Source organism: Aspergillus pseudodeflectus, assembly GCF_044049435.1.
Source record: "Aspergillus pseudodeflectus strain CBS 756.74 chromosome Unknown BJX68scaffold_23, whole genome shotgun sequence".
Classification (NCBI taxonomy): Eukaryota; Fungi; Ascomycota; class Eurotiomycetes; order Eurotiales; family Aspergillaceae; genus Aspergillus; species Aspergillus pseudodeflectus.
This window is the reverse complement of record NW_027263799.1, coordinates 22,677-47,386: the sequence shown is the minus strand read 5'-3', so window position 1 is coordinate 47,386 and position 24,710 is coordinate 22,677. Positions and strand designations below refer to the sequence as shown.

The 24,710-nt window shown below is 53.5% G+C and overlaps 9 protein-coding genes across 9 annotated transcripts; 7 read left to right on the top strand and 2 right to left on the bottom strand.

The window, feature by feature from the left end:
* Positions 1–151: 151 nt before the first annotated feature.
* Positions 152–1,377, top strand: BJX68DRAFT_96847 (bZIP transcription factor). Its single transcript, XM_071050096.1, has 2 exons — positions 152–381; positions 442–1,377. Exons 1-2 carry the CDS (start codon positions 249–251, stop codon positions 1,248–1,250), a joined length of 942 nt encoding a protein of 313 aa, XP_070898671.1. The 5' UTR covers positions 152–248; the 3' UTR covers positions 1,251–1,377.
* Positions 1,378–2,004: 627 nt separating this feature from the next.
* BJX68DRAFT_276009 (MFS transporter) lies at positions 2,005–3,802 on the top strand (the record flags this gene model as incomplete). The annotated part of the gene is made up of 2 exons (XM_071047977.1): positions 2,005–3,135; positions 3,230–3,802. 2 exons carry the CDS (start codon positions 2,005–2,007, stop codon positions 3,800–3,802), a joined length of 1,704 nt encoding a protein of 567 aa, XP_070898670.1.
* Positions 3,803–4,231: 429 nt separating this feature from the next.
* BJX68DRAFT_267134 (LysM peptidoglycan-binding domain-containing protein) lies at positions 4,232–5,134 on the bottom strand (the record flags this gene model as incomplete). Its single annotated transcript, XM_071045720.1, has 1 exon — positions 4,232–5,134. The coding sequence occupies one exon, from the start codon at positions 5,132–5,134 to the stop codon at positions 4,232–4,234; it is 903 nt and encodes a 300-aa protein (XP_070898669.1).
* Positions 5,135–5,658: 524 nt separating this feature from the next.
* BJX68DRAFT_267133 (uncharacterized protein) lies at positions 5,659–6,238 on the top strand (the record flags this gene model as incomplete). The annotated part of the gene is made up of 2 exons (XM_071045719.1): positions 5,659–5,736; positions 5,795–6,238. The coding sequence occupies 2 exons, from the start codon at positions 5,659–5,661 to the stop codon at positions 6,236–6,238; spliced, it is 522 nt and encodes a 173-aa protein (XP_070898668.1).
* Positions 6,239–6,419: 181 nt separating this feature from the next.
* Positions 6,420–8,454, top strand: BJX68DRAFT_267132 (uncharacterized protein; the record flags this gene model as incomplete). The annotated part of the gene is made up of 2 exons (XM_071045718.1): positions 6,420–6,464; positions 6,514–8,454. The coding sequence occupies 2 exons, from the start codon at positions 6,420–6,422 to the stop codon at positions 8,452–8,454; spliced, it is 1,986 nt and encodes a 661-aa protein (XP_070898667.1).
* A 534-nt stretch (positions 8,455–8,988) lies between these two features.
* Positions 8,989–10,250, bottom strand: BJX68DRAFT_237831 (uncharacterized protein). The gene is made up of 2 exons (XM_071040252.1): positions 10,193–10,250; positions 8,989–10,092 (listed from the first exon to the last, which is right to left on the bottom strand). Exon 2 carries the CDS (start codon positions 10,020–10,022, stop codon positions 9,294–9,296), a length of 729 nt encoding a protein of 242 aa, XP_070898666.1. The 5' UTR covers positions 10,023–10,092; positions 10,193–10,250; the 3' UTR covers positions 8,989–9,293.
* Positions 10,251–10,970: 720 nt separating this feature from the next.
* On the top strand, positions 10,971–20,399 carry BJX68DRAFT_267130 (uncharacterized protein; the record flags this gene model as incomplete). The annotated part of the gene is made up of 15 exons (XM_071045717.1): positions 10,971–10,977; positions 11,032–11,489; positions 11,544–11,935; positions 12,079–13,102; positions 14,076–14,278; positions 14,359–14,839; positions 14,888–14,911; positions 15,582–15,661; positions 15,726–16,020; positions 16,075–16,416; positions 16,465–16,642; positions 16,722–17,040; positions 17,089–17,647; positions 17,701–17,971; positions 18,019–20,399. The coding sequence occupies 15 exons, from the start codon at positions 10,971–10,973 to the stop codon at positions 20,397–20,399; spliced, it is 7,014 nt and encodes a 2,337-aa protein (XP_070898665.1).
* A 570-nt stretch (positions 20,400–20,969) lies between these two features.
* BJX68DRAFT_237829 (uncharacterized protein) lies at positions 20,970–22,120 on the top strand. Its single transcript, XM_071040251.1, has one exon. The coding sequence runs from the start codon at positions 21,027–21,029 to the stop codon at positions 21,630–21,632; it is 606 nt and encodes a 201-aa protein (XP_070898664.1). The 5' UTR covers positions 20,970–21,026; the 3' UTR covers positions 21,633–22,120.
* A 267-nt stretch (positions 22,121–22,387) lies between these two features.
* Positions 22,388–24,635, top strand: BJX68DRAFT_267128 (uncharacterized protein; the record flags this gene model as incomplete). The annotated part of the gene is made up of 2 exons (XM_071045716.1): positions 22,388–22,789; positions 22,839–24,635. The coding sequence occupies 2 exons, from the start codon at positions 22,388–22,390 to the stop codon at positions 24,633–24,635; spliced, it is 2,199 nt and encodes a 732-aa protein (XP_070898663.1).
* Positions 24,636–24,710: the final 75 nt, after the last annotated feature.

The following is a 24,710-nucleotide window of genomic DNA, read 5'->3' as shown; positions in this document are numbered from 1 at the left end:
AAGCTTTCCCACTTTTGACATGAGATTGTTTGGTTTGTTCTTGAAGTTGGTTTGCAGGAGTAACATCTTGATGACGTTAACTCTCACAGTTTTGATTAGTAATATCCCTTCCGATTGTAAGTCTATTTCCAGTCTCTCTCTCACACCACCCATCTGCGTCATAAACCTCAACCTAGAGACTGCAGACTGCACGAATGGGAGGATCTGCCAATTGCAAATAGTCAGGAGAGGACCACTGTCGAAGCACAATGTCGGCTGAGCATATTCCACTGCAGCTCATGCCGCAGCAGCTGCAGGCAGGCAAGGGAGACGATTGGACAGGCAAAAGCGACCCCAGGGAGAGGAAGAAGCTGCAAGATCGGATCAATCAGAGAATTAGCCGTTTGTCCTACTTCCTAATGACCACTGAAATAGCAGCTACTAATGCTCCAACGCACAAAGGTCAACGAAAAAGGGCCAGAGCTGTACCTTATCCCGCACCAAGCGCAAGGGACCATTGTACAGAAATATCACCTACCAGTCGACACTCCACTACCTTTGATCCAAACACGCTTCTGCAGCTGCATGACAATGGCCTTCCGTTCATCGACGATCTAAGCTCCTTTACCGCTTGCCGACCGGATTCCGAAGAGACACAGCAGCTTATCAACCGATTTTCCGCGTGGATATCCCAACGGTATCTGCAGGGGTGTCTGGAGACAGAGACCCTCCCAAGCCTAGTTCAATTCAATACCACACGGTCTTTTGTTGCTAATGCTCAGACCCTCGGGTACACCTCGTGGCTCATGTCACCCAGCGCGCGATCCCACTTCAGTCCAGCGGACCTTAACAAGTCCCTCTCCAACAGCCTCCCGGCTAGTCTTCGGCCCACTGCTCTTCAATGCAGTGTACCCCACCATCCCTGGATTGATCTACTGCCAGTTTCCGAGCTCCGCGACAATCTCTTACGTCAGGGTGAAACTACGTATGATGCACGGCAGCTATGTCGCGACATGCGTGGGTTTCAAGCCGTGAGTAGTGGATACGGCGGCGTGATTGTGTGGGGGGATCCATGGGACCCGGAAGGCTGGGAAGTGACCGAGGCTTTTGCGCAGAAGTGGCCTTGGGTTGTTCGGGGCAATCGGAGTTTGCTTCAATCGAGCAACCACTGGCGCGCAAAGAGGCAAGAGTCTGCACTTCATTTCCAGTGTCACATGGTGAATAATCTTGGAGAGCATCCACGCGTTCAAGAAATCAGGGAAGATGTGTAATTGCCTGAATATTGTCGGGATGTACTGTTGAAATGTTCTCGTAATGCAATCTTGGTGGGAGGAAAAGAGCAAAAAATAAGACTGCCAAGAAACGAAGAGAGTATTATTTCAATTTCAATTCCAAATTCCTTTTTTTTTTTTTGACCTCTCTGCGAAAAGTTCGAACACTCAGTTCAATTAGTTACCTTTTTCTTCATTGATTGTGCCTACTTTGCCCATGCCAGCCAAATCGACATTACATAAGACGAAAAGGGCAGCTTCTCCACCAGAAAATGTTGGAGCGTCAGTAACTTGCATTAGCTTACACTCTATTTACTCTATCTAGGAAGGGAGGTGGTGTTTTCGCCACAACTGACCGTTGGTTGAGCGGGCCCGGAGAACTGTTCCCCAAGACTCTTACTGCTTACGGATCACCGAAGACTTCCCAGGCGTCAGCTTCAACCCTATCAAGGGGCAAACTTAGATTTGCCAATAGATTAGCCCGGAAGTTTCACTGTCAGCTGCGATCCACGGTCTAGTTTCGCATGGCCTTACGGAACACGACGTCGGCATACAAAGCTTAAGTCCGAGAGATCATCTCAAGATTGATAATGGAAAATTCTAAGCAGAATTTTTTTTTCTCTTCTAGGTTCCTCAACTTGAGTTTAAAAAGTAATAATGGCTCTTCGCTCTGGAAGCCTATTTTTGGTTCGATTCCGCCAGCGCAAGACTAGCCTTTAGCCTGACACCATATCTCAGCCTTTCACTCAACTGAATGTTCCAACTTCTTCGCGATGCCCCAGCCGGGCAATTAATTCGTTGGGTAACAGGTAACCGAGTCTTGAGATACCCCGAGGAAGAACAGGACTTTGCTTTACCTACAAACTACGAACTGGCCTTGTCGAGAGCGAAGAAATCCCAGCCACACCCGCCAGACTCGAGCACTCTGGTGCCGCCAGGAGAATTTGGAAAAGAAATAATAAACCCAAACAACAGGGCAAGAGACACGCCGGGAGATGAGGAACGGGCAAAAGAAACAGCCAAGTTCCCCTTGCCTGTTGAAATTAAAGATGGCCTCGTGGTCGTCGACTGGTATGGATCAGACGACGCAGAGAACCCGCAGGCATGGTCGCAGACCAAAAAGTCCGCAGTCGCGTTCATTATCTTCATCTACACATTTATCGTTTATACCGGATCCGCAATCTATACATCGTCCTCAGAAGACGTGGTTAAGGTCTTTGGCGTTTCGATAACTGCCACGTCTCTTGGTCTCTCGTTATACGTGCTGGGTTATGGCATCGGTCCCCTTATCTTCTCACCTCTCTCTGAGATCCCCTCCATCGGCCGATCACCTATCTACTGTATCACGATGTTCCTCTTCGTGGTCGTCTCCATTCCCCTCCCGATGGTCGATAACCTCGCCGGACTTCTCGTCCTTCGCTTCCTGCAAGGATTCTTCGGTAGCCCGTGTCTTGCAACCGGCGGGGCTACAATGCAAGACTTATACTCGCACCTCTATCTCCCCTTTGCGCTTAGCATTTGGGTAACAGCCGCTTATTGTGGTCCGGCTCTGGGCCCGCTCCTTTCCGGCTTTGCCGTGGAAAAGATGGGCTGGCGCTGGTCTCTGTGGGAAATCCTTTGGGGTGCTGCGCCCGTCTTCGTGATTATGTTTGTCTTTCTTCCTGAGACATCAGCGCCTACCCTTCTTCGCAAGCGTGCAATCCGCCTGCGCAAATTGCTGGGTACTCAAAGCCTGATGTCGCAGTCTGAGATTAGCCAAGGTGAACTTGAACCACTCGCTCTTGCTACAGAAGCTATCATCAAACCTTTGGAGATCTCTATCAAGGACCCGGCCGTCTTGTTTGTCCAGCTATACACGGCAATTGTGTACAGTATCTACTATTCAGTAAGTCAAGTCAACTCCAACTCCGCTCCACCTGACCAATCCGCCGCACGCTTCGTAATCTGTGGCTTTGCTAACAAAAATTATTGTCATACAGTTCTTCGAGGTCTTTCCCTTAGTCTATCCACCCATATACGGATTCACCATCGGCACAATCGGCCTCGTCTTCCTCTGTATCCTCGTGGCCTGCTTCCTCGGCGTCGCATTTTATTTCGGTTACCTATTGTATTACCTCCTCCCCCGGCTGAAACAGGACCGACCAATGTCGCAAGAAAGCCGGCTTGTCCCCGCCCTAATCGCCAGCTTTGGACCACCCGTCGGACTCTTCCTGTTCGGCTGGACCGCAAATAAGAATATCCACTGGGTTGTCCCGACAATTGGGATAACGATCTACGCCGGGTCAGCATTCATCGTGCTGCAGTGTGTATTTGTGTATGTGCCCATGTCGTATCCGATGTACGCGGCATCGTTATTTGCAGCCAACGATTTCTTTCGCTCTGCCATGGCCTGCGGTTCTGTTTTGTACGCGAGGCCGATGTTTAATAATCTGGGTATTGGGCGGGGAATAAGTCTTTTGGGTGGGTTGAGCACGCTTGGTATTATTGGGATTTTCTTATTATATCAGTATGGATCGGTTCTCAGGACAAAGTCGAAATTTGCGGTTTCCTGACCGCTTGATTTAAGCTCACCTTTTACCCGCCTAACTAAAATATGGCCATGCTAGATTAGGATAATAACACCTGCTTTACCCTCTTGCCCTAAGTACTTAGGGAGTACTCCTAGAGTACTCCTAGATTACTCTAGGTCCATGCCTAGAGTGCTTTAGGACTACCTTTAAGTACTCCTAGTTTAAAATAAACTTTCTATAAGGCCTCGTGTGCTATGTCTAGTAACGCTACCAAACTGCCAAAGACACCTGAGCCTGAGCTACTCTCCTTGTGTGATGAGACATGAGACGAAAGCAATAAAACTCGCGAAGGTGCGGTATTCAAGCTCCCATGTATTGTACTTGTTGAAAATTCTACATGTCTTCAACCTTCTGCAAAACCCTAATTGTCACAAGCCACACAAAACAACACCATCTACACTACTCCCTATATCACAAAAACCCGAGGTCCTCCAACTCCTTCTCAGTCAGCACAGACGACTCCCTCATCGACGACTCCAAATCCGGATCATCCCAAAACAAATGCGGCGCAACGCAGTACGTCCGCCCACGCACCAACGACCCATCACAGCCCGCCCTCGATAGCGACGGGTTCACCTCCAGCAACAACGCCGCCGTAATCCCAGTCTGGATCATGACTGTCACGCACCGATCACCCTCGACCACTGTATGCCATCGCCCGCACCACTGCGTCGTCCCTGCCGCCACCGTTGAGCCCGCAGGCGGGTCCGTCAGGTGGTTGCTGTACCCCCCATTCGCGGCGTCTCTGCCGCCGCCGCCGCCGGTGGAGTCGTGCGTCCCGCCCTGCGGCGAGAGACAGATGACGCTCCCCTGGACGTCGCGGACGGAGTGCAGGTTCGTGCAGTACGGGTCGACCCAGGTGTTATATTGCCGGACGGTGTCGAGCGGGAGGCCGTGGGCCGCTTCGATCGAGTAACAGGTATCTCCGTCCTGCACCTCGTAGTTGTTTTTGCAGCCTAGCGGGACGCACAGCTCGCGGCCGGGGACGAGGGCGCTGCAGGTGGATATCTGCGCGGCGTTGCCGCTGTGCAGGGCTGCGGAGGAGGTGCCCTCGCGGAGCGCGATGATGTCGCATGTTTCGCCGGTAGTGATGGTGTGGGTTTTTCCGGAGAGGCAGAGCGGGTCTGGGGTGGGGGTTTCGGTGAAGAGAGGGGGGTGGAGATCCGGTGGGCCGTTAAGACCGCAGGTTGCGTAGATGTACTCTAGATCGCTCTTGTCCTGTTCTGTGTACGGGGCGTATGGGCTGCCCTGCCTCGGGGACCCGTGCGACGCCGACGCAGACCCGGACCTCTGCGAGACCGAAAAGTGGGACATGAGCGACATCCCCCAACCGATGCCAACCCGGACGAGCTGCCCGCCGACCCGGAGGACTATCCCTCGCTGCTGAAGCGCGTCTCCCCCAAGGCCTTCTAGGTGTACTGCCACAACCCGCCTGCTCCCGCGCGCCCGGGCTGGGTGTCGGCGCTGAGCATCAGGCCGCGCGACTACCCTCCGGCTGGGGGCTGGGCCCAGACGAGCTTTGTCTTCCAGCACGCGATTTCCTTCATGGCCCCGGCGACTGCTCCAACCCGCGCCTGATCTCTCAGATTAAAACAGGCAGCCACCATGACACCGAGCACATCGTGGAGCTCCAGACCATTGCCCAGTTCCTCCAGCATGCGACGGCGGGGATCTTGATCGATGGCCGGCCGGGGAACTGGAATCCCCTCCCGTGTCAATTGCTCCTGCCCGCACGCTTGGGAAGCCTCAACATCCTGGCCGATCAACTCCTCCTCCCGCCCGTCTTTACGCCCCTTTACACGGCCGATCTCGACACCAGGGAGATCGCAGCGAGGATCATGAACACCATTGGGTCCAACCAGAACACTGGCAATTTCTGGCTCCTGGAGAAGACGGTCAACGGGATGAAGAGCAGAGTAGGGTGCCCCTTCCTCGTCTCGCGCATACTCTACTAACACGACACACCACGACCAGATCTTTAGGAACGTGAACCTCGTGGCGCGCACCAGATGGAGCCGGATGATCGCCAACGTCCTCCTGCCCCGCCAGATCCTGGGCGAGATCCGAGCCGCCATCGCCGTCTGGGTCTACCTGAACGACCAGGACATCGTAACCTGTCACCGCGAGCTCACCCGCAATGTGAGGGCCGTCTTCACCGAGACCGAGAAGCGCTTCAACTTCGCGAACCCAAACAATCCCATCGACCTGGTCAACGCCTGGAACGAGTGGCACCACCACCTGCTCCAGTATCAGGCAAGGCGCACCTCCGACTGGGTGATTGACACGATCACCCGGACCGAACTGGTCTGGCAGGCGGTGCCGAGCAACAACCGGATGAAAGCATCAGTTCTGGGGAGCCTTCAGTGGTTGCGATTTTGGGCGAATATTTACGTCAATTGGAATCACCCTCCGTTTTGATGTCGAGGCAGTTTATGTAGAGTCAGTCGCATGCATGTCACTTTCGAGTCAACCAATGGCGTAGCTGGTGCCCCTCGCGCCCAGGAACTAGCCCCCTGGGAGCTACTTAAGCCGGACGCATCCTTCTCGAGTCCTTTGAAGCCCCTTCCTTTCTAGACCATCCCCCCTCCCCCTTGCAGTGATGGAGAGTCTTCCCATTGAGATCCTGCGCACGATATGTATTCTGGTCCGTATTCGTCCCCTCGCATGCACCTTCTTAGACTTACCTGGTTCAGCTGCGAGACGGCAACTCCAACGACCTATGCTCCTTCCGTCGCGCAAGCCACTTCCACTCCCAGGTGGCTACTCCGGTGCTATTTGAACGATTGACCGTGCGGCTGCAATCCCCCTATTCCTGTGTCGAGACGCACGATTCCCTCGCCGAGCTGTCGAGAGCTGGACTCGGACGCCACTATCTCAAGTATGCGCGTACTCTCAGTGTAGTCGCTATTCGTAACCTTCTTGAGAATCACCGCCTCGAGTACACAACGCGTCTGAAAGCGCTTGAACGCAATCTGTTCGACCACATCCCGCGGGCGGCGAGAGACTCCTTTCTAGACTCGGCCCTTGTTACTGGCGTGACCCCACAGCCCAACTCCTCTGGATGGAAGTGGATTTTCGACATTTATGCTCCAGAGGATTGGAATCCCCTAATCTCCCTGGTTTCGAGACTGGAGCACCTCACCGAGCTCAATTACGGGGTGCCGAACATCTTCCCAGAGCCGCTGCTTCAGACGCTGGCTACGCAACATCCAGACTGCGTGCTGAACATCTGGGACGGACATTGGCTGCCAAGGGACTCTGATACGCCCTTGGAAAGGACGGGCTTCGCCTGGAGCGGGTATATGCCGAGGGGAGGGAGCTCAGCTGCTCTTATTGATCGGACGCTCATCAGCTCGAGTCCTGCGCGCCACCCACCGGCTTCCCCCTCGCAGTACTCACTGGACCATCTGCGCAGCTTCTGCGCTCAATGCCCCGTTGCCTGGCAGCGGACCACAGCGCCGCCCCACCACACATGGCTGCAGCTGACCGAGCATCTGCCCTTCCTAGCTGCGTGCCCCAATCTTCAACACCTGCGCATTTACCAATCCAGCCACTCTGCGTCGTACAACGAGATTGTCGCGGCACAGGCCAAATGGCGCGCACTCGTCTCCTCCACCAACCTCACCCCAAGGGCCCGTCTGCATTCATTGACAATCGCCGGCTTCGGGCCACGCGAGCCCATGCTATCCACGGTAGCCGATATCTTCGACCTGTCCTCCTTGCGGTCTCTAGATATCCACGTGGCGTACGACGCAAGCATCTTGCAGCACGTCGCCCCCCGTCTCTCCCAGCTCACACGACTCTTCATCGACCTCGATCTCGAGCGCGACGACGACCCCAATCTCAGCCTGCAAGAAAACAGCCCGACTGTAATCACCGCAATCCTCGCCTTCCACCCCCTCCAACACCTCTGCCTCCGCGGCGCCCGCAGCCCCTCCTCCCTCCACACAATCCTCTCCCACCACGGTCCCTCCCTCACGAGCCTCCTCATCGAGGTCTCCGAATACGGCCGCTCAATGACCGACGACGGCCCCAAGTTCCCAAACTGCTCGCCCGCCGATATCGCAGCCATAGGCGCGTCCTGCCCGCACCTCCGCGACCTCCGCATCCCCATCCAGCGCACACAGGGCGACCCCGGTGAATACGACAAATACGTCGCCCTCGGCGCGGCCTTCCCGAATCTGCACAGCCTCCTGCTTGACCTGCACTGCTACACGCGCACGTGGCCCTTCAACCGGGAGTGGCGCCCCGCGGGTCCCGCACTCCGCGAGATTCTAGTCAACGCCGCGACGGATAGTGACCTGGCGCGCGGGATCTGGGACGCCGTTGAAAGCGGTGCCGCTCAGTGGCGTGGTAGTAGTAGTAGCACTACTTCTCGCCTGTCGCGTCTCACCTGCATCCCCTTCGGCGCAAACTCGCTACAACTCCCCGAGGCGCACCTAGTCCTCTCAATCGGGCACTCGTTCCTCGTGGAGCGCGGGGGCGTGGGGGCGTCTCAGGGTTCGACGACTGAGCCGCCTGTGCATGTCCGGCGCGTCGGGGAGAGGGCGTTGGAGTTAGAGATCGGGAATAAGCTGCTGGAGCGGAGCATTGGGAAGGAGCTTTCGAAGCGGCTCAAGACGGTTTTTGATTAGTTGTGGCCGGGGGATGGGGATGTGGAGGAGCCGTGGGAGAAGAGGTGGAGGAGTTTTCTGTTGCGGGGGGGTTGAGGTGGGATTATACTTGGGTTTTGAGTGTTTGTAACTGAGTACCCACCTACCTACGGGCTTGAATAGGTAAACATATAGACACCCAATGTCTCGGCTCAGGCGCTGCTTAAAGACGCCTAAACCTATCTTTAGCTATCTAGAAGCTTATGTGAATTAAAATAAATGGTCTGGCCCATTTAGGTACTGAGCGCAGTTACTTGACGTGCGTCCATATAAATTTGCTTGTTGACCGGACGGCATGTCCAAACCAGGCTCGGTTTACCGACGATGCATCTGCATGTTCCACATTACCTAACGGATAGAACATAGATATAGATATTATAGACATATATAGCCTTTTTCTTTTATTTTAACTGGATGCAGCTCCTTGACCCCTTCGCTCGGTGTCGAAGCACCACAGCTTAGGAAGACTGCCTCACGCTGGTAGGTCAGTAGTATGGTGGGTGACTACATGCAAATCCCTACTATTTTATTTTTTTAGCCCTTGTTTTTTTGCGCCTCCGTGGTTGCTCTATTCTGATTGTTGGTTTCTAGATACCTCCGTAGTAGCGTGACTTGACTCTGGCCGCAGAGCTTATGTCTCGCTCAGGCCTAAGCTGCTTCGCATATCGTTTCATACATACACGGATTATCGGCACCCCACTACCATTCCAAACGAGCCAGCATTGGAAGGCTTGCTTCTGAACTAATACATAAGCCCATAAAGTACTGTGGAAACCATACAGTGGACCTGGTTTCAGTTCCTCGCTTCGCCCAATTGCTGGCTAGTCCAGATCATCCTCCCCTTCAAGACCGGATGTATACCTATTCCCCTTTTCGCGGCGTTCCCTTTGTCTAACCTTTGCCTGAGCCTTGCTTGGACGCTTACTCTTGCCTACCGACTGTGCGCAATCTTCGTTTTGATCTTCGATATCACGGTGTGTAACGTGGATATCCAGTTGCCAGTGTTGGGAGATGCCGTCTCCATTTTTGAGCATAGTATTCAGCCGTCTGGCTAGCTCCTCAACAAAAGCAACACTCCGATGACGACCCTCTTCACAGCATATTGTCACAATTAGATCGATGTCTGCATCTTCTTCCAAGGCAGCGTCTTTGTCTTTTGAATCGGCATCCAACTCCGCGGGCGTACCAGCTTCTTCCGCGTCGGAGCCTTGTTTATTGATCTCATCCGGCTCAGTCGCATTGAATGGTTGGTCGAGGCCACACCTTTCTCTGACTACATCAGAAATCTCCGCCTGGACTTTGATCAAGAATGCTTCAACGCTATCATTCTGGAGAAACTCCTTCTGGAGCCGCCGAGACAGACCGGTTGCCCCGTTGGCTCGCAGGTGGCGTGGTGGGTTTGGCAAGTGTCGGATATTGTATGCGAGTGTTCTGTGATATTGTCCCTCTCCTGGCTGCTGTTGGAGCACGATGGGCCCATTGGAATGACCGTAGGAGAAAAGGGAGATTCGGATAGTTCTTGCACGTGTTGGTAGAGAGTCCATCGTCATGCTTCCTCGCGGTATCTTGCCTTGGCAAAAAGAACGAGCTAGGGTGTGTTTAGCTCGGTTTTGTATACTGCTACTCTTATTAGCATGTATGAGACTGGGCAATAATAGCTCGCCTGTCGCATGGCGTCGTCAACCTCGGCCGACCAGGCGGGGGCAGAGGGTATACGTACATAGTAGGTAGGTAGCTGGAGGGAGTGCAGAGTATTGAATGCTTAGGTTAGTTTAAATGGATTCTAGGGGAAACATGAATATATGCAGAGCCACTTTGCGGCTGAAAAGCAACTCCCTGGGGCGATCCGCTCTGAGTCATTCGGCGCCCCAGCCTTTGCCTGTCTGGGTATAGCTGAGTCATAGTCGAGCCAGGTCCAGATGACCAGTTACAAGCTACAATTGATGTCTGCGAGGGCTCGCTTAACTCGTCAAAACGGTGCCTAATTTCACGAGGTAGATAGATAAGGCTTTGAATGAGAGAGGCATGGTCATTGCTCTAGTGAAAGACGCAAAGACTTGTTGTAAACGGGAATATTGAGATGCTGGAAATTATGATGAAATACTTGAAGTAGATGAGCGATGCTGGCCCTTCAATTCGATAAGAAGAGTCCAACTTTTATTCTCTTGTTTTTTTACCCCGCACTGGCAGTCCCGATTGTTGCATGTACAGGACTACGGGGCACCACGACGAGTAAGCTGGTCCTACTATGCATACCCCATTAAGATTCGCATAACCCAGCTAAGGATGGAATCAGAATTGAAACGCCTTTGCTATCAATGACAAGAACCCAATTTTAAGAATGATCCTCTAATCCTTGGCCTTTTAGTTGTGTAGCCCACAATTGGCTACTCGGACCTCGGGAATTCGCTTATATAAACCCCCGCATTCTCCAAGATGCAGATATAGACCCCGCGGGCGCATACAACAGATTATGTAGCAATCAAGTACACTTCACAATGGCAGGTAAGAAACACATTCCTATAAAACATGCTTAGAAAGCCCACTAATAACCAACAGACCCCCTTACAGCCGCCGCCATCGGCGCAGGCGCCCTAACGGTAGCCAGCTACCTGGACGCCAAACTCCACGTCCGGCATGATCTCCACACGTTCCTATACTCGCGCAACGCACGCAGCGCACGCAAGTACATCGAGCAGCGAGCACAGCAGGACCGACTCCTCCTCTACCACGTGCTGGAAGACCAGGTCGCGAATCCCGCGATCGCAGATAATACCTTTCTTGTCTTCGCGGCGGACGGGCGGGAGTGGACGTACCGCGAGTTCCTTGCGGACGTGAACAGGGTTGCACACTGGCTGTTGAAGGAGACAGATCTAGCGAAAGGGGAGCTCGTTGCGCTGGACGGGCTGAATAGTCCCGAGTACTTGATTCTTTGGCTTGCGCTTGATGCCATCGGGGCGTGTCCGTCTTTGGTTAATCATAGTTTGACGGGCGAGTCGCTGGTGCATTGTTTGCAGGTATGTATGCCCGCGCATAAATGGGCATTGCAATACTTCAACTAACTCCGTTAGCTCTGCGAAGCACGCTACTGCCTCGCTGACTCGCAACTGCGACCACGCGTCGACCCCGTCGCACCCGATTGTCCCTCTTGCAAAATCATCTACTACTCACCCGAGCTGTTCTCCAGTTTGGACTTTCCCAAAACTGCGCCCCCCGAGGAACGACGCACCGGCATAGCTCCGGACTCCATCAAGACCCTCCTGTACACCAGCGGCACGACGGGCCTCCCAAAGGCCGTGATCTTCGCAGCCGCGTCCGAGCTATACACTGGGCGCGCCATGGCGACTCACCTGGGCCTGCGGCCCGAGACGCGATTCTATACGTGTTTGCCGCTGTTCCACGGCGCCGCGCATGGGTTGGGTGTTGGCCCCGTGCTTCATGCAGGGTGTACGCTGATTTTGGGGTAGGCACTTCACTGCATCGCACCGTCTATTACGGATGGATGGATGGATGACTTCACTTCCATCTATTCTCTTCCATTCATTTTTGTCCTTTTGGGGTTCCTTTTGTTCGAACAATGCTAATGCTGACTTTGATGCTCCCCAGGACGAAATTCTCGCACTCAACCTTCTGGCCCGACGTCACGAGACACAAAGCCGACATCATCCAATACGTCGGCGAGCTCTGCCGGTACCTGCTCAACGCGCCTCCAAGCGCGCTGGACCGCGCACACGGAGTAAAAATGGCCTGGGGCAACGGGATGCGGCCAGACGTGTGGGAGCCCTTCCGGCAGCGCTTCAACATCCCCACCATCCACGAGCTCTACGCAGCCTCGGACGGAATGGGGGCGACGTTCAACGCCAATCGAGGCGAGTTTAGCGCACACGCAATTGGGGTTAGGGGGTTGCTTTGGAAGATGCTTGCGGGATCCAGGGAGAAGATTGTGAGGATTGATATTGATACGCAGGAGATTATCCGGGTTGGGGGGTTTGCGAGGGAGTGCAAGGTCGGTGAACCGGGGGAGGTTATCCACTGGATTGATCCGGAGAACCCCCACGCGCAGTTCGAGGGGTACTACAAGAACGACTCGGCCACGGAGAAGCGGTTCATCCGCGATGTCTTTAAGAAGGGTGATATGTGGTTCCGGTCCGGGGATATGATGAAGCAGGACAGTGAGGGGCGAGTCTATTTCGTCGACCGGCTGGGCGATACCTTCCGCTGGAAGTCGGAGAATGTCTCGACAAACGAAGTCTCCGATCTGTTGGGGAAATTTCCGTCAATTGCGGAGTGTAACGTCTACGGGGTCCTGGTGCCGCATGCGGATGGTAGAGCGGGGTGTGCGGCAATTGTTCTGGCGGAGGGGGTCGTGGAGAGCGAGTTTGATTTTGGGGCTTTGGCAGAACATGCATTGCGGGTGTTGCCAAGTTATGCGGTTCCGATCTTTCTGCGGATCACTCCGGCGCTGGGGTATACGAGCACGATGAAGATGCAAAAGGGGAAACTGCGGCAAGAGGGGTGTGATGTGGCACTGGTGGAGAGGGCTGGGGATAAGATGTACTGGCGTCCCCCTCATGCGGTGTCCTATGTCCCTTTTACCACGCAGGATTATCAAAAGCTGCAGGATGGAGAGGTGCGACTATAGTGATAGAACTCCGAGCAAGACAAATACTCTAAGCAAAGTAATATAATACCTCTCCCGGACGGTACCTGACTATTCATCGACTCAATTCTGCTTTGGAGATGGCCGACGGATCTCGATGCCTTTGGACCATTGGTACGAGGCCTATCGTGGTTTCGAATAGTACGTACCTTCTTATGCAGCCAATTAGCCTGACGCAAGGGAAGTCCACGTCACTTAATTAGTAGTCCTATTCGGAAGTTTGGCCAAGTTGCCCAAAATCGGCATCCAGTTGTCGCTAAGAGATATCACTCACGCATATGAACGATTTCACTAGAGAGCCCGGAGGCGCGGACGGCTTGGTTAAATCAGACGCTTCGGCAGGTGAACGGTTATGGTCTCCTCAGATTTGACATTCCAGAGTACGATGGATGGATGTGTCATTGAAAGAGGATGTCACAAGGCGTCGTTGGACCAGGCTGGCAGCCACTCGCGAGAGGAAGACAAGCTCCGCGCGCTTTCGTTTTACTGATTTGCGCATGGTTGAATAAGATTGGGGTATATAGGGAAGGATTGGCTTACCAACTTACGGTGTCTGACTCTAGGACTACCAGGTGTTCTTCGTTGGGTGGGATGGCACACACGCCTTGCGTTCAGCGCTTCTTCTGCAGGGAAGCTGAGTGTTGCTCGGTCTGCTTTCTTCTGAGATCTGACAGAGCTGGCTGGATTGCCGCCTGCAGACCGGAGCACGGGCAGCCCATACACGATATGATTGACTGGATCTGTTGTCAGCGGGGAAGGCACAGTCTGTGCTTTGTGACCAATCAGAAACATGGCCTTGGTCGGTCCTGTTTGCCTCGCGGGCGTATAATGTACTCCGACACACTCAATTGATCCTCTGATTCGGGGCTCTTGTGATTCGTCAGCGTACAAAGGCTGCCTTCGCACGTTTGCCCAAAACACGGCCCAAGTGGCTCCATGTCAGGATTTCAACGACGCGAAGCATTTCTCGTGTATCCTCCGAGAGGATCTCGAGCTGCGAGCGAATGCCCAGGGTGAGTCGCTCATCATTGCGTCTGCGTTTAGCCAGCTCCCCGTCACTGGGTTTGAGAAGGAGACGACGGCACACGCCGAGGCGCTCTTTCCACCGGGGACCGAGCAGAGGAAAAAGAAGGAGTGGTTGCGCAGGTAAGTGTTGAGTCCGTCATCTGGCCTATTACTACTCAATACTAGTACGACCGCACCTCCTCATAATTCGGTTCTCGCAGGTACATCTCTATCCTCCTCAACCTGACCCTCCCCCCACTGGTCAACCACGGCATCGGCCTCGAAGCGCACGGCCAAAACACCTGCGTGCGTATCTGCCGCGCATCACGGAGAATAAAGGGCTTCGCCGTCCGCGACTTTGGTGGGATAAGACTACACATGCCCACGCTCCGAAGCCAGGGGTATGACCTGCATACCATCCCCCCTGGTGCGGCGACGACGACGGATGACCTGCATGACGTGTGGAGCAAAGTACATCATTCCCTATTCCAAAACCATATTGGGCATCTTGTTGTGGCGTTGGGTCTGGAGGAGGATGGTGGGTGGGAGGTTGTTAGGGATGAGGTTCGGAGGGTTTTGTTTCCGAATGGGGGAGGGAGGGGTTGTGGGTTGCATGCGGAGGGGCTTTATGGGTTTTTGATGGAGGAGACGATGCCGTTCAAGTGCTTTTTGAGGATGAGGATGGAGGGCAAGTATCGTGATGTAAGTATCTTGGATTATGAGTCTATGACTGCTGCTGACTGATTGTAGTATGTTGAACGGAGGCTCCCGAATGTGCTTCTCTATTGATTACAAGGTTAAGAGTTTGTGACGACTGAATATAGTAACAGTAGAGCTTTTTGGAGACATAATTTCTTCTTCCTGTAATCTAATAGATTTTCAGAGACGATTGGGGCTCATATATAGCATTTGTGGCATAGTTTGTACTGGATATACAGACTAGGAAAGCTATTAATGATATCCTGTATCGCAAGATCTCTAGGTATATGTATAATTCGGTGTTTGTACGTCTCGAGGGGGTAAATCCCTCCCATTATAGTGCAGGAACTTCTACAGCGCTGATGCACACCATTGGGTGGCCATATCCCTTCCCTAGGCGTACACGTATCTAAATAGTGTTAGTTAAGTTTGTACTCCGTAGTTGCCATAGGCATTATTCTACGCCGATCAGAGCTGGATGGGGGTATTCGCTAAGCGCCGTGGCGTGGTGCAGAGCCGCCCATTCGGCCAGTGTCCTGCAAATCCTTGTCAACATGCGCGCTTCAGCTCTGGGCGCTTGAAGTCACGAGCCGGTAAGAGGGGAAGAACTTCAGCTGGCGGCTGACTTCGTTTTGTTCTCCAAGAAACAGCGCTCACCCCAGCTTGACGACTCTTGCTGGAGCCGTGTAGCCATGGTCAGTATCAAGAAATTCCCACTATTCTTGGCATGAACTTATCATTCCAGGAGCCGCACCCAAGCTTGAGTATAGCTGATGAGGGGCTGACGGTGCTTGAGGGCGCGGTGGAAGGACCAACGGCGGTCGAGTAAGTTCGGCATATCTTCAAGATCTTTGTTTTCCATGCTACCCTAACTCTTGTCTCTTGATAGTTATGTCTTCCTCCACGGGCTAAACGGCAATCCGAAGCGAACATGGACGTACGAGTCGGGCGAGGGCGGGTTCTTCTGGCCAGCTCAGATTTTGACCGATATCCCGGGGTGTCGCGTCATGATGTTTGGATACAATGCTTTATTCGAACGGGCGCTGGTGGAGAATACCACTACAATAAATGCGATCGCGCAGACATTTGTGAGTCGCCTGATTGATAAGAGGAAGGATGCTGCGCAGCTGGATCGGCCTCTGGTGTTTATCGCGCATAGTCTCGGTGGGTTGGTTGTGAAACGAGTACGGTCCGTTTCCGAAATATCTGGAACAAATCCGCTGACCTGGACTGGATAGGCGATCGCGAATATACACGCAGAATGCAACTCCGGTCTCCAAACGCGCAGGGTCAAGGAGCAAAAGGCGATCTATGACTCGATAGCGGGCATCGTGTTCATGGGCACTCCACATTTCGGCAGCCACATCGCAGACAAGGCCCGGATACAGGTGCTCAAGGCGATTGGCAAAGCCACATTTATGAATGCACCCGAGAAACTGCTGAAAGCATTGTGGGCCCATTCGAACGAACTGCAAGATTTGAGCACCAGTTTCGAAAAGACGACGATCTTCACCCGGCATGAGATCGAGATGTGCACATACTATGAGACAAAAACAACAAAGTTTGCCGGGAAAGAAGAGGTACTAGTAATGCCATGATCCCACCTGGATGAATTTAATTTTTTTTAGGTCGTCCCTCGTTCGATGGCCGTGCTGCATTATCTAAACGAGAGAGAAGAGCCAATTGCTGCTGAACATGCGGACATGACAAAGTTTCGAAACCAACAGGATGACACCTTTCAGTCCATCCGGCAGAGAATCCAGGACATGGCCCATGATGGATTGGATGCTTTGGAAGGCCGTCAAGGTTCGTAAGGATCGTCTCGCGAGTGCCAGCCTCGAATGCACTCGTGTGCTTGAGTCGACCTAATTAGTTGGAACTTTAGCCACATACCGAATATCACAGATTCCAAATGATGTGACCAGGGAGGAGCTGCCGTATTTCCTTCTGAGCTGTAGAGAGCTGCAAATCCAGTCGGTGCAGGAGATCCGGATCCATTCGCTGGCTGCACTCAATGGGCAGGCGCAATCCACCAAAACGGCAACCGCGACCTTTGAGGAGGTGCCACGGCTTCTGCGTAGCAGATCGTCCCAGTGGAGTCTGACTTTTTGCCACAACTCTTCCTACGGAACTCTTGTGATTGACACGCACTTTGATGGGTTTACCGTGCTCAATGACGTCCCCGAGGACGGCCACTCTCTCGAGTAAGATCGCGTACTCAAAATTGAACAACCGTTCTGACTCCTCGGAAGCTTCATCGCCATCCCCGGTCTAGGACACCACCCTTTCTCCATCTGGCAACATGATCCCGCCTCCGATCCATTCATGTGGCTGCGGGACAGCTTGCCGCCGCTTGCCAGAGGGACGCGGGTGCTGCTGTATGGCTACGATGCCAGAGCCCATCGCGGTAACCCTGCGACCGTCGAAGGCCTGGCGATATCGCTCATTTCGCAACTAAGAGTTATCGATCGGGCATCTTTGGCAGCGACGCCCGTTGTTGTCGTCGCCCACGCCCTCGCGGGAGTTGTACTCAAGCAGGCATTGATCGAACTGGCGAATAGCGGTCAGACAGAAATGTTCATCCTGAAGACCATCAGGTCTTGCATTTTCTTGGGAGTTCCCAATTCTTATCCTGGGCAAGAGATACTTGCTTCCATGGTGGGCAACTCCCGCTTCAAGCACCTTCTGGAGGAGTTGGACACGAACCCGAATTATCTGGCCAAATTAGATCGCATGATGAGCGGGATCGCTCAAAGCCAGAACATCAGTATTTGCTCCGGCTACGATACGATTCCAGATGGCGTTCTAGAGGTAAGCCCTGCCGATACAATGGCGTGCACGGTCACTAATGCCTGTGCCACCAGCCTGCGGATCGCTCCTCGACTGGAAGGTCCATTTCGCCACGCAACTGCTCAGTCAACAAACCCGACCATGATATCCTCAGGTTACCAGCGGGAAGTCAGAAGATAGCTACTGTTGCCGCACATCTTCTTAGCCAATTCTCTCCCCAAATTACTGGGCAAGATCCATCTCCAGTGCTGTCTAGACTGACCACATGGCACCGGCTGCTGCCCAAACCTCCCGTTTCCTGGCCGAATCTGTCATCATACCTGCCGTACACAACCGGCTCTGAGAGTAAAATATCCTTCATGGCCATTGTTGATAGATGCTAATGCTTGCAGCAACTGTAAACCGCTTTCCGTCTCAGACAGAATTGGAGTCCATGTTGGAATACAAGATTCGGTCTTTGCCATTGTATAAGGAATTAATTTCGACCCTGTCGCTATACAGTGAGCTGCGTGAAGACACCATTGATGCTGCATGCGCACATACGTTCCAGTGGATCTGGCAGCATTCTGATGTCGGTCTTCGTGATTGGCTAGGCGACGATGGCCCTCTATATTGGATACGCGGTCGACCAGGTTCCGGCAAATCAACACTGATAAAGTACATATGGGACCACAAGGACCTTGCCACTACCTTGCTTAGGAGAGACTCTGATATTCCAAGGATCAAGGCCGCGTTCTTCTTTCATCATCGAGGCTCGTACCAACAGAAATCCTTTGAGGGGATGCTCCACAGCATTCTTTTCAGGCTTTTGGATCAAGAGCCGCGACTTGCCGCTAGCCTACTGGCAGACTTTCATCGCCTGAAAGTAGAGCACCGTGCCGAGTGGACCTTGGCCAGATTGATGAAGTCTTATGAAGCAATCCTTGCCCAGCGCTCCTTGCCGGTCGAAATTTACCTATTCCTTGACGCGTTGGACGAATATGAAGGGCGGCCAGAAGTGATTGTCGACTTCATTCAATGCTCCGTCAGAAGTCGTTCAGGTGCGAAAACGCGTTTAAAAGCCTGCTTCTCGAGTAGAGAATGGTCTACCTTTGAGAACACTTTCTCCGACTGCCCAGGGCTCAGAATCCATGAACATACCGAGCAGGATATTCGAACGTATCTATCCGCTCGCCTGTCCAATATCTATGAGTCTGGCAGCCTTGGCGTGTACGATAAAGCGACCCTGTGCGATATCGAGGAGAACATTGCTACAAGAGCCCAAGGCGTCTTTATCTGGGTCAGAGCAATTACGGGCATCCTCAGACAAGATTACCTTCAAGGCGTATCTATACTGCAATTATCAAAGAACGCCGAATCCTTTCCTGAAGACTTGGGGGAATTCTACACGGATGCGATTCGGCGCATTCCGTCCGAGTATCGCGAGGAATCCTTCGTCATGTTTGAGGTTATCCTCCGTTGCGAGCATCAGATGCTCATTGAAGAACTAATCGCCACTGTGCAGTGTGCCACCTGCAACAACATCCCCAGCTGTATTGAAGCTATGCATTCACATGAGCTGGACCAGAACCTCCTGCAATGGGTTCAAGATCGGGGAGCTGGTTTGGTCGAAGAGGTTCGTGACAAGACAACCGGTCTAAAGATAGTGCAGTTCATGCACCAAACTGTTCTAGACTTTGTTGCGCAACCGGGATTCCGCAGCCTGATTCTGCAACAACCCCTTTCTTTGCCCCTCGACAACGGTTACACGTGGCTGTCGAAGCGTGCGTACAGTTACTTACAAATGGGCTATTTGACCAGCTCTGCCAAGTATATTTCCGGTCGAGCAAACTACCTGAGTCGGGCTGAGGCTACAACCGGTAGATCCATGAAAGCCTTTTGGGATGATGTCGAAGAGGATGCAATCGACGGGTTTCTCGGGTCTCAGGGCTGGCCAACAGCTGATATCCACGATCCAAAACTGGCATTCGCGGTCATCTACAACCTCACCACGCTGCTGCAAGACATTATTCACTCGCGCAATGGGGTTCTTTCTGATACAGGACCTTTCTCTCTCCTTCATTGCCTAACATACATTGACGTTTTTGGTGCAACACCGAACCATATAAAACGGAAGGGGATTGACCTAAGGGGCCACTCTGTGGACAAAGCATCCGTGGACGTAGTAGCCATATTGGTCAGGCATGGAGCGAGACTAGACGCCAAGTACAAAGGATATACACCCTTCCAGCTCTTGTTTGAGGAGTTCAACTACCGTCGGTTTACAGGCAGTTCTGGTCCCCAGAATACACGACCCGCGATTCTAGAGTTAGTCCATCAGTTCCTCAAGGCCGGTCAAGAACCAAACGTGGTTCTGGTGAAGAGGAGGAAAATCTCCAGAACGCCGAGCGAAAGGGTTCTTTGCTCCCCGCTGCATGTCGCGAGGCCGGATCTGGCAGTATTGTTACTCCAGTTCGGTGCGAAGACCAACATCATGGACAGTCGAGGTCTGACTCCGCTGGACCTTTCCTGCGGCGTCGGCGAGAACGTGCACGAGATTGGAGATCATGTCTCGCCGGTTAGTGCATACGAGACTGCAGCCCTTCTCCTACGCCACGGCGCCAAGTTGACCAAGGCTGGCTGGAAGAAATGGCCGGAGTTCGTGCATCTCCTCGAAGCACGTGGAGGGATCTCAATCCCGGATGAATTCAGGAGGCCGCCAAAAATGGGTGCTCTTAGACTGGCACTTACCAGAAATCGCCTGGCATTGGCTATGAAAGGGAACAACTTATAGTCTCACTGTTTCTTCGCACAGCTCGGACTTTCGGAAGGACAGTTGCCGGATATCCGCTGCTCTGCCCCAAAAGGGTCTGAGCCGAGTGCCCAAGCTTCTTAGCCTCAAGGTTGACCCACAGTTCATCCATCAATGTGGAGATTTTTCCGAGCATTCTCTCCAGGCAAAACCCCTTCCCCAGGCGCCAGCCGAAACGTCCAAGACTCCCAAGCCTCTGCTAACCCCCAAACTGGGAATCCTCGTTCACATGTTCCGTCATCCGTGACTGTGTGACTCAAATATCCCTCACTATTTGCATGGCCCCGAGGGGTCGAGAGCGTGGGATGGCCAATTGGGGATGATTCGAGGGAGAAATTGGATGCTTGGCTGCGCTAAGAGCCGCACTAGATTGTAGCCGAACAGCAGACTAGATCAACAACGGCTAGACGACACTGAATTGTTGGACGATTGAAGCCTCTCGTTGGCCATGTTTCACCTCAATCAATACTTGGCTCGCAGGCTAATCTCCGGTTGATTTCTGACTCTCCCAGTGTAACATAAAAATGCTCCTTCCCCCTGGTTCTCACGAGCGAGCAACCATATTTTCTTGAAAACCCTGACTGAAATCCTCCCATTTAATCTACCAAGATGCGCGCAACCCTCCTCGCCCTCGCCCTCGCGGCGCTCGCCACCGCCGACGAAACCAGCACAGTCGGCACCTTTGGCATCCACGACTCAGACCTCGACTCCATTGCAATCCCCTCCTTCACCTCCACCGGCGCCTCGGTCGTCTCCGTCAACGCCGTGGCCACCACCTACGAAGTCTCCTGCCTCAAGGACGCCCCCACCGAATCCTGCTCAATCAAGGATCCCTGGACGGTCACACAGGGCATCAGCACATACCGCCTAAACGCCGGCTACACCGACTTCGCGGGCCAGATTCCGCTGACGGCAACACTCGACTACGACTGCTCGTTTGAGACGTGGAGCACAAGTGCCGCGTGCTCGCTTTCGTTCTCGTGGTCCGGCAGCGCGAGTGGGGCCGAGCAGTCGAGCTCGTGGAGCACGCATACTTCGCTGGAGACCGGGCAGGTCACGTATTATGAGCTGGAGGTTACGGGGGGTTTGGATAAGTTTGATAAGCCCGAGGCCACCGAGACGCCCGGGGGTGCGGCGGCTGTCTTTGCGGGGCCTGTGCAGGCGATGATTACGGGGGCGCCGGTTGTTCTGGCCGGTGTTGTTGCTATGCTATGAACTTCTTTGTTGGTGCTTTATGTCTGTTGCTGTCGGTGGATCCTGGGGAGTGTTGATATGCTAGTGATGTCTGTTTTCTGTTACGTATAGCCTTTGTCCACCAATTTTGGCTGATATTGCATCTTCCTCTCTGTTTTATCTGTCGAGCTTCCAACGACACCTGGTATATGGTAATCCTGTAGTATCCGCCCTATCATGAGCCGCACATCTATCCCGGATAAAACAGTGATATGCTCCCAATCTTCAGGTCCTAAAGTCTGATTGAGCCGTTCGTCTCCACCACCAAGATCTACACTCGGGACGTTCGAGGTCGCTCAGGTAGCAGATCTTCCAACAATGGCGGTCTATGCCTACATTTTAAGCATCCAACACATAAGCCATAGAGATACTCAAACTTCTTTGTTGCAAGTGACTTCGAATTTATATTTTTGTGTCTGGGAGAAAGCCAGATGACCCGAAATTATATAACTGACTTAACATTACAGTTCAGAGGCTCTTCATCACGTATAATGGTAAGTCGCTGACCACGTCACTTGGGAAATTCTTTGACCTTCTGCCGCAAAATTACCTCAACATTCTTATGTTTGTTCTAGTATTTACTGTGTGTCTGGTTCCCCACACCAGAACCAATAGCGAGGCGTCCTTGCCCCGAGCATGACTCAGCCAATCCCCGAGCTCGGCGGAAGAAGAAGGGGCTTCCTCCGAGCCAACTCGAATCCTCCGAATCATCGCCCATTTCAAAACAACGCAACCAAATGTCCTCTACCCCAACAACTACTAGCAAGCGCCGCAAAATCCGCAAAGGAACGACAAGCTGCTGGGAATGCAAGCGGAGAAAAGTCCGATGCAGTCTCGTCGATGAGCCGGGGCCCGTATGTGCTGCTTGTCGGCGGAGGGGGACCAAGTGCTTGACGCAGGATTTGCCTGAAGCGGATGAAGATGGGGATAGGAATCACAATCTTCCACCTCTCAGCGAGCGCATTGGGCGGGTAGATGCGATGGTTGATGGGCTGACTGCGAGTGCGACGCCGACTCCAACAGCTACGCCGAATACGTATACGTTTACGGGTACATCGGTGACGCCGACTCCCGCTCAGACCGTGAGCACGACCAGTGAAGGCAACGAGGGGGCGCATAGAGACTTGGATTCACGAGCTGTAAGCACCACTTACCATGGTTCATACCGCTCGCTAACGAAAAGTCCAGGGTAGAGGGCTGAGAGGCTCTGTGGCCCAGATTGTACTTTCACCCCACGACCAAATCCCGTACGCTGATCTCTCCCGGGAGCTGCACGCGAGCCTACCACCGAGCGAAGATGTCAACAGACTGAGTGAAGCTGGTGCCCATGTCTCCATTGCATTTGACGTGGCGATAATGCGGCCATATTCCGGCATGGAAAACAACTGGTCGGATGGAACGGAGTCGCTATTACCCATCCCCTCTGCAGCCTCGCATCCGGTACTGCTGACAAAGTACACCTTCTCCATCATCAGGGTCCTGCAACATCTCGATTTCAAGAAATCCTCTAAACAAATCGTAGGCCTCTCAGACGCTCCGCAGAACATGTCACGATATCTCGCGGAGACCGCGATCCGCCTGGTGACTACTCGCGACGAACTACTGAACAACGTCGAAGGCCTCGAATGCGTGGTCATGGAGGCCTGTTACCACATGAACCGCGGGAATTGGCGCCCGGCCTGGACGGCTATTCGAAGGGCGATGGCAGTTGCTCAGGTTATGGGCGTTCATCGTCCGGGTGTTCCGGTGCGAACGATTGACCCGCAGTATAAAGTCGATACATCGCATATCTGGCATCGCATCGTATACCTTGATCGGTCGATATGTTTGTTTATGGGCCTGCCGCAGGGTTCGCTGGATCGGAGTATGGCTTCCGAGCGAGCGCTTGGACTTGATACTCCGCTCGGTCGGTTAGAGCGTCTGCATTGTGCCATTGCCTCGCGGGTCCTCGAGCGCAACGACTCCGGGCCAGATATCAGTCCGATAGAAATTCTCAGAACAATCGACAGCGAAATCAACAAGGCCGCAGAAACGATGCCCAGCGGCTGGTGGATGCCGCCCACCCCCCTCCACGCGGCGAACAACTACAAAGATGGCACAAATAAACCACCAGCCGTCGTCTGGGACATGCTCCGCCTCGTCGCACAAATTTACCATTTTGGCCTTATAAATCAGCTGCATGTGCCCTTTATGCTCGGCTTTACAACCGCCACGGAACTCCAAACATACTCACAAACCACGTGCATCAACGCATCTCGAGAGGTCCTGTCCCGATACATTTCATTCCGCGCATTCAACCGCGTCGCGTTCTCCGCCCGGATAGCTGATTTCTTCGCCCTGACCGCGGCGCTCCTGCTTCTGGTCGGGCATATCCGGCAGCACTCAGATTCATCAGAGTTCAATCCCCTGCTACACCAGCGGCATGGTGATCGCGCGATGGTGAAACAGGCAATCGCACGCCTGCAGGAGGTCAGCTGGGTGACGGAGGATAAACTCACGGCTATGAGCGCTGGCATCGTGAGTCGGCTGTTGGATATCGAGGCGGAAGCTGCGAGGGGAAGCGTATATACCACGCAGAGTATCCAGCGTGGCGAGGAGGCGCCGCAGGAGGGAGTGGGGAACGTACCCCACGGCACGACCGTGCTTCGCTTTTGCGTCCCGTATTATGGTAAAGTGCACATTGTTCATCAGGAGGTGGCGCCGCCACAGGAGGCAGCCAACCGGGGTGTGGGTCAGTGTGAAACTGGGGGCCTTAACTTGCAGGATGCCGTCACAGCGACCCTGGCCTCAACGATCACTGGCCAGCCCATAACTTCCAATCTTCCCCAACCATCAAGGAGCCCCCCGCAGCCGTGGTATTCCGACGCTCAGGCGAATATTGGAGGACAAGATTACACTTTTCCGGGCTTGGATTTGGCGTTCTTTGATAGTTTGACTCGAGAGGCTACCGTATCTGGGAATGCGAATACGCTTCAAGGCGCTTAGGTAGCGAGTGCAAACTGCCGCGGATGTAAATGAATCTACGTTAGCGTACTTTCGCCGCCGCTGCTGTCATGGACT

What these genes read in the sequence shown, in the direction of transcription:
- BJX68DRAFT_237829 (XM_071040251.1), top strand. Translation starts at nt 21,027, where the DNA reads ATGCGCGCAACCCTCCTCGCCCTCGCCCTCGCGGCGCTCGCCACCGCC.
- BJX68DRAFT_96847 (XM_071050096.1), top strand. Translation starts at nt 249, where the DNA reads ATGTCGGCTGAGCATATTCCACTGCAGCTCATGCCGCAGCAGCTGCAG. An exon ending in GATCAATCAGAGAATTAGCC is followed by an intron (nt 382 to 441) that starts GTTTGTCCTACT and finishes CAACGCACAAAG; the next exon opens with GTCAACGAAAAAGGGCCAGA.
- BJX68DRAFT_237831 (XM_071040252.1), bottom strand. Translation starts at nt 10,022, where the DNA reads ATGACGATGGACTCTCTACCAACACGTGCAAGAACTATCCGAATCTCC.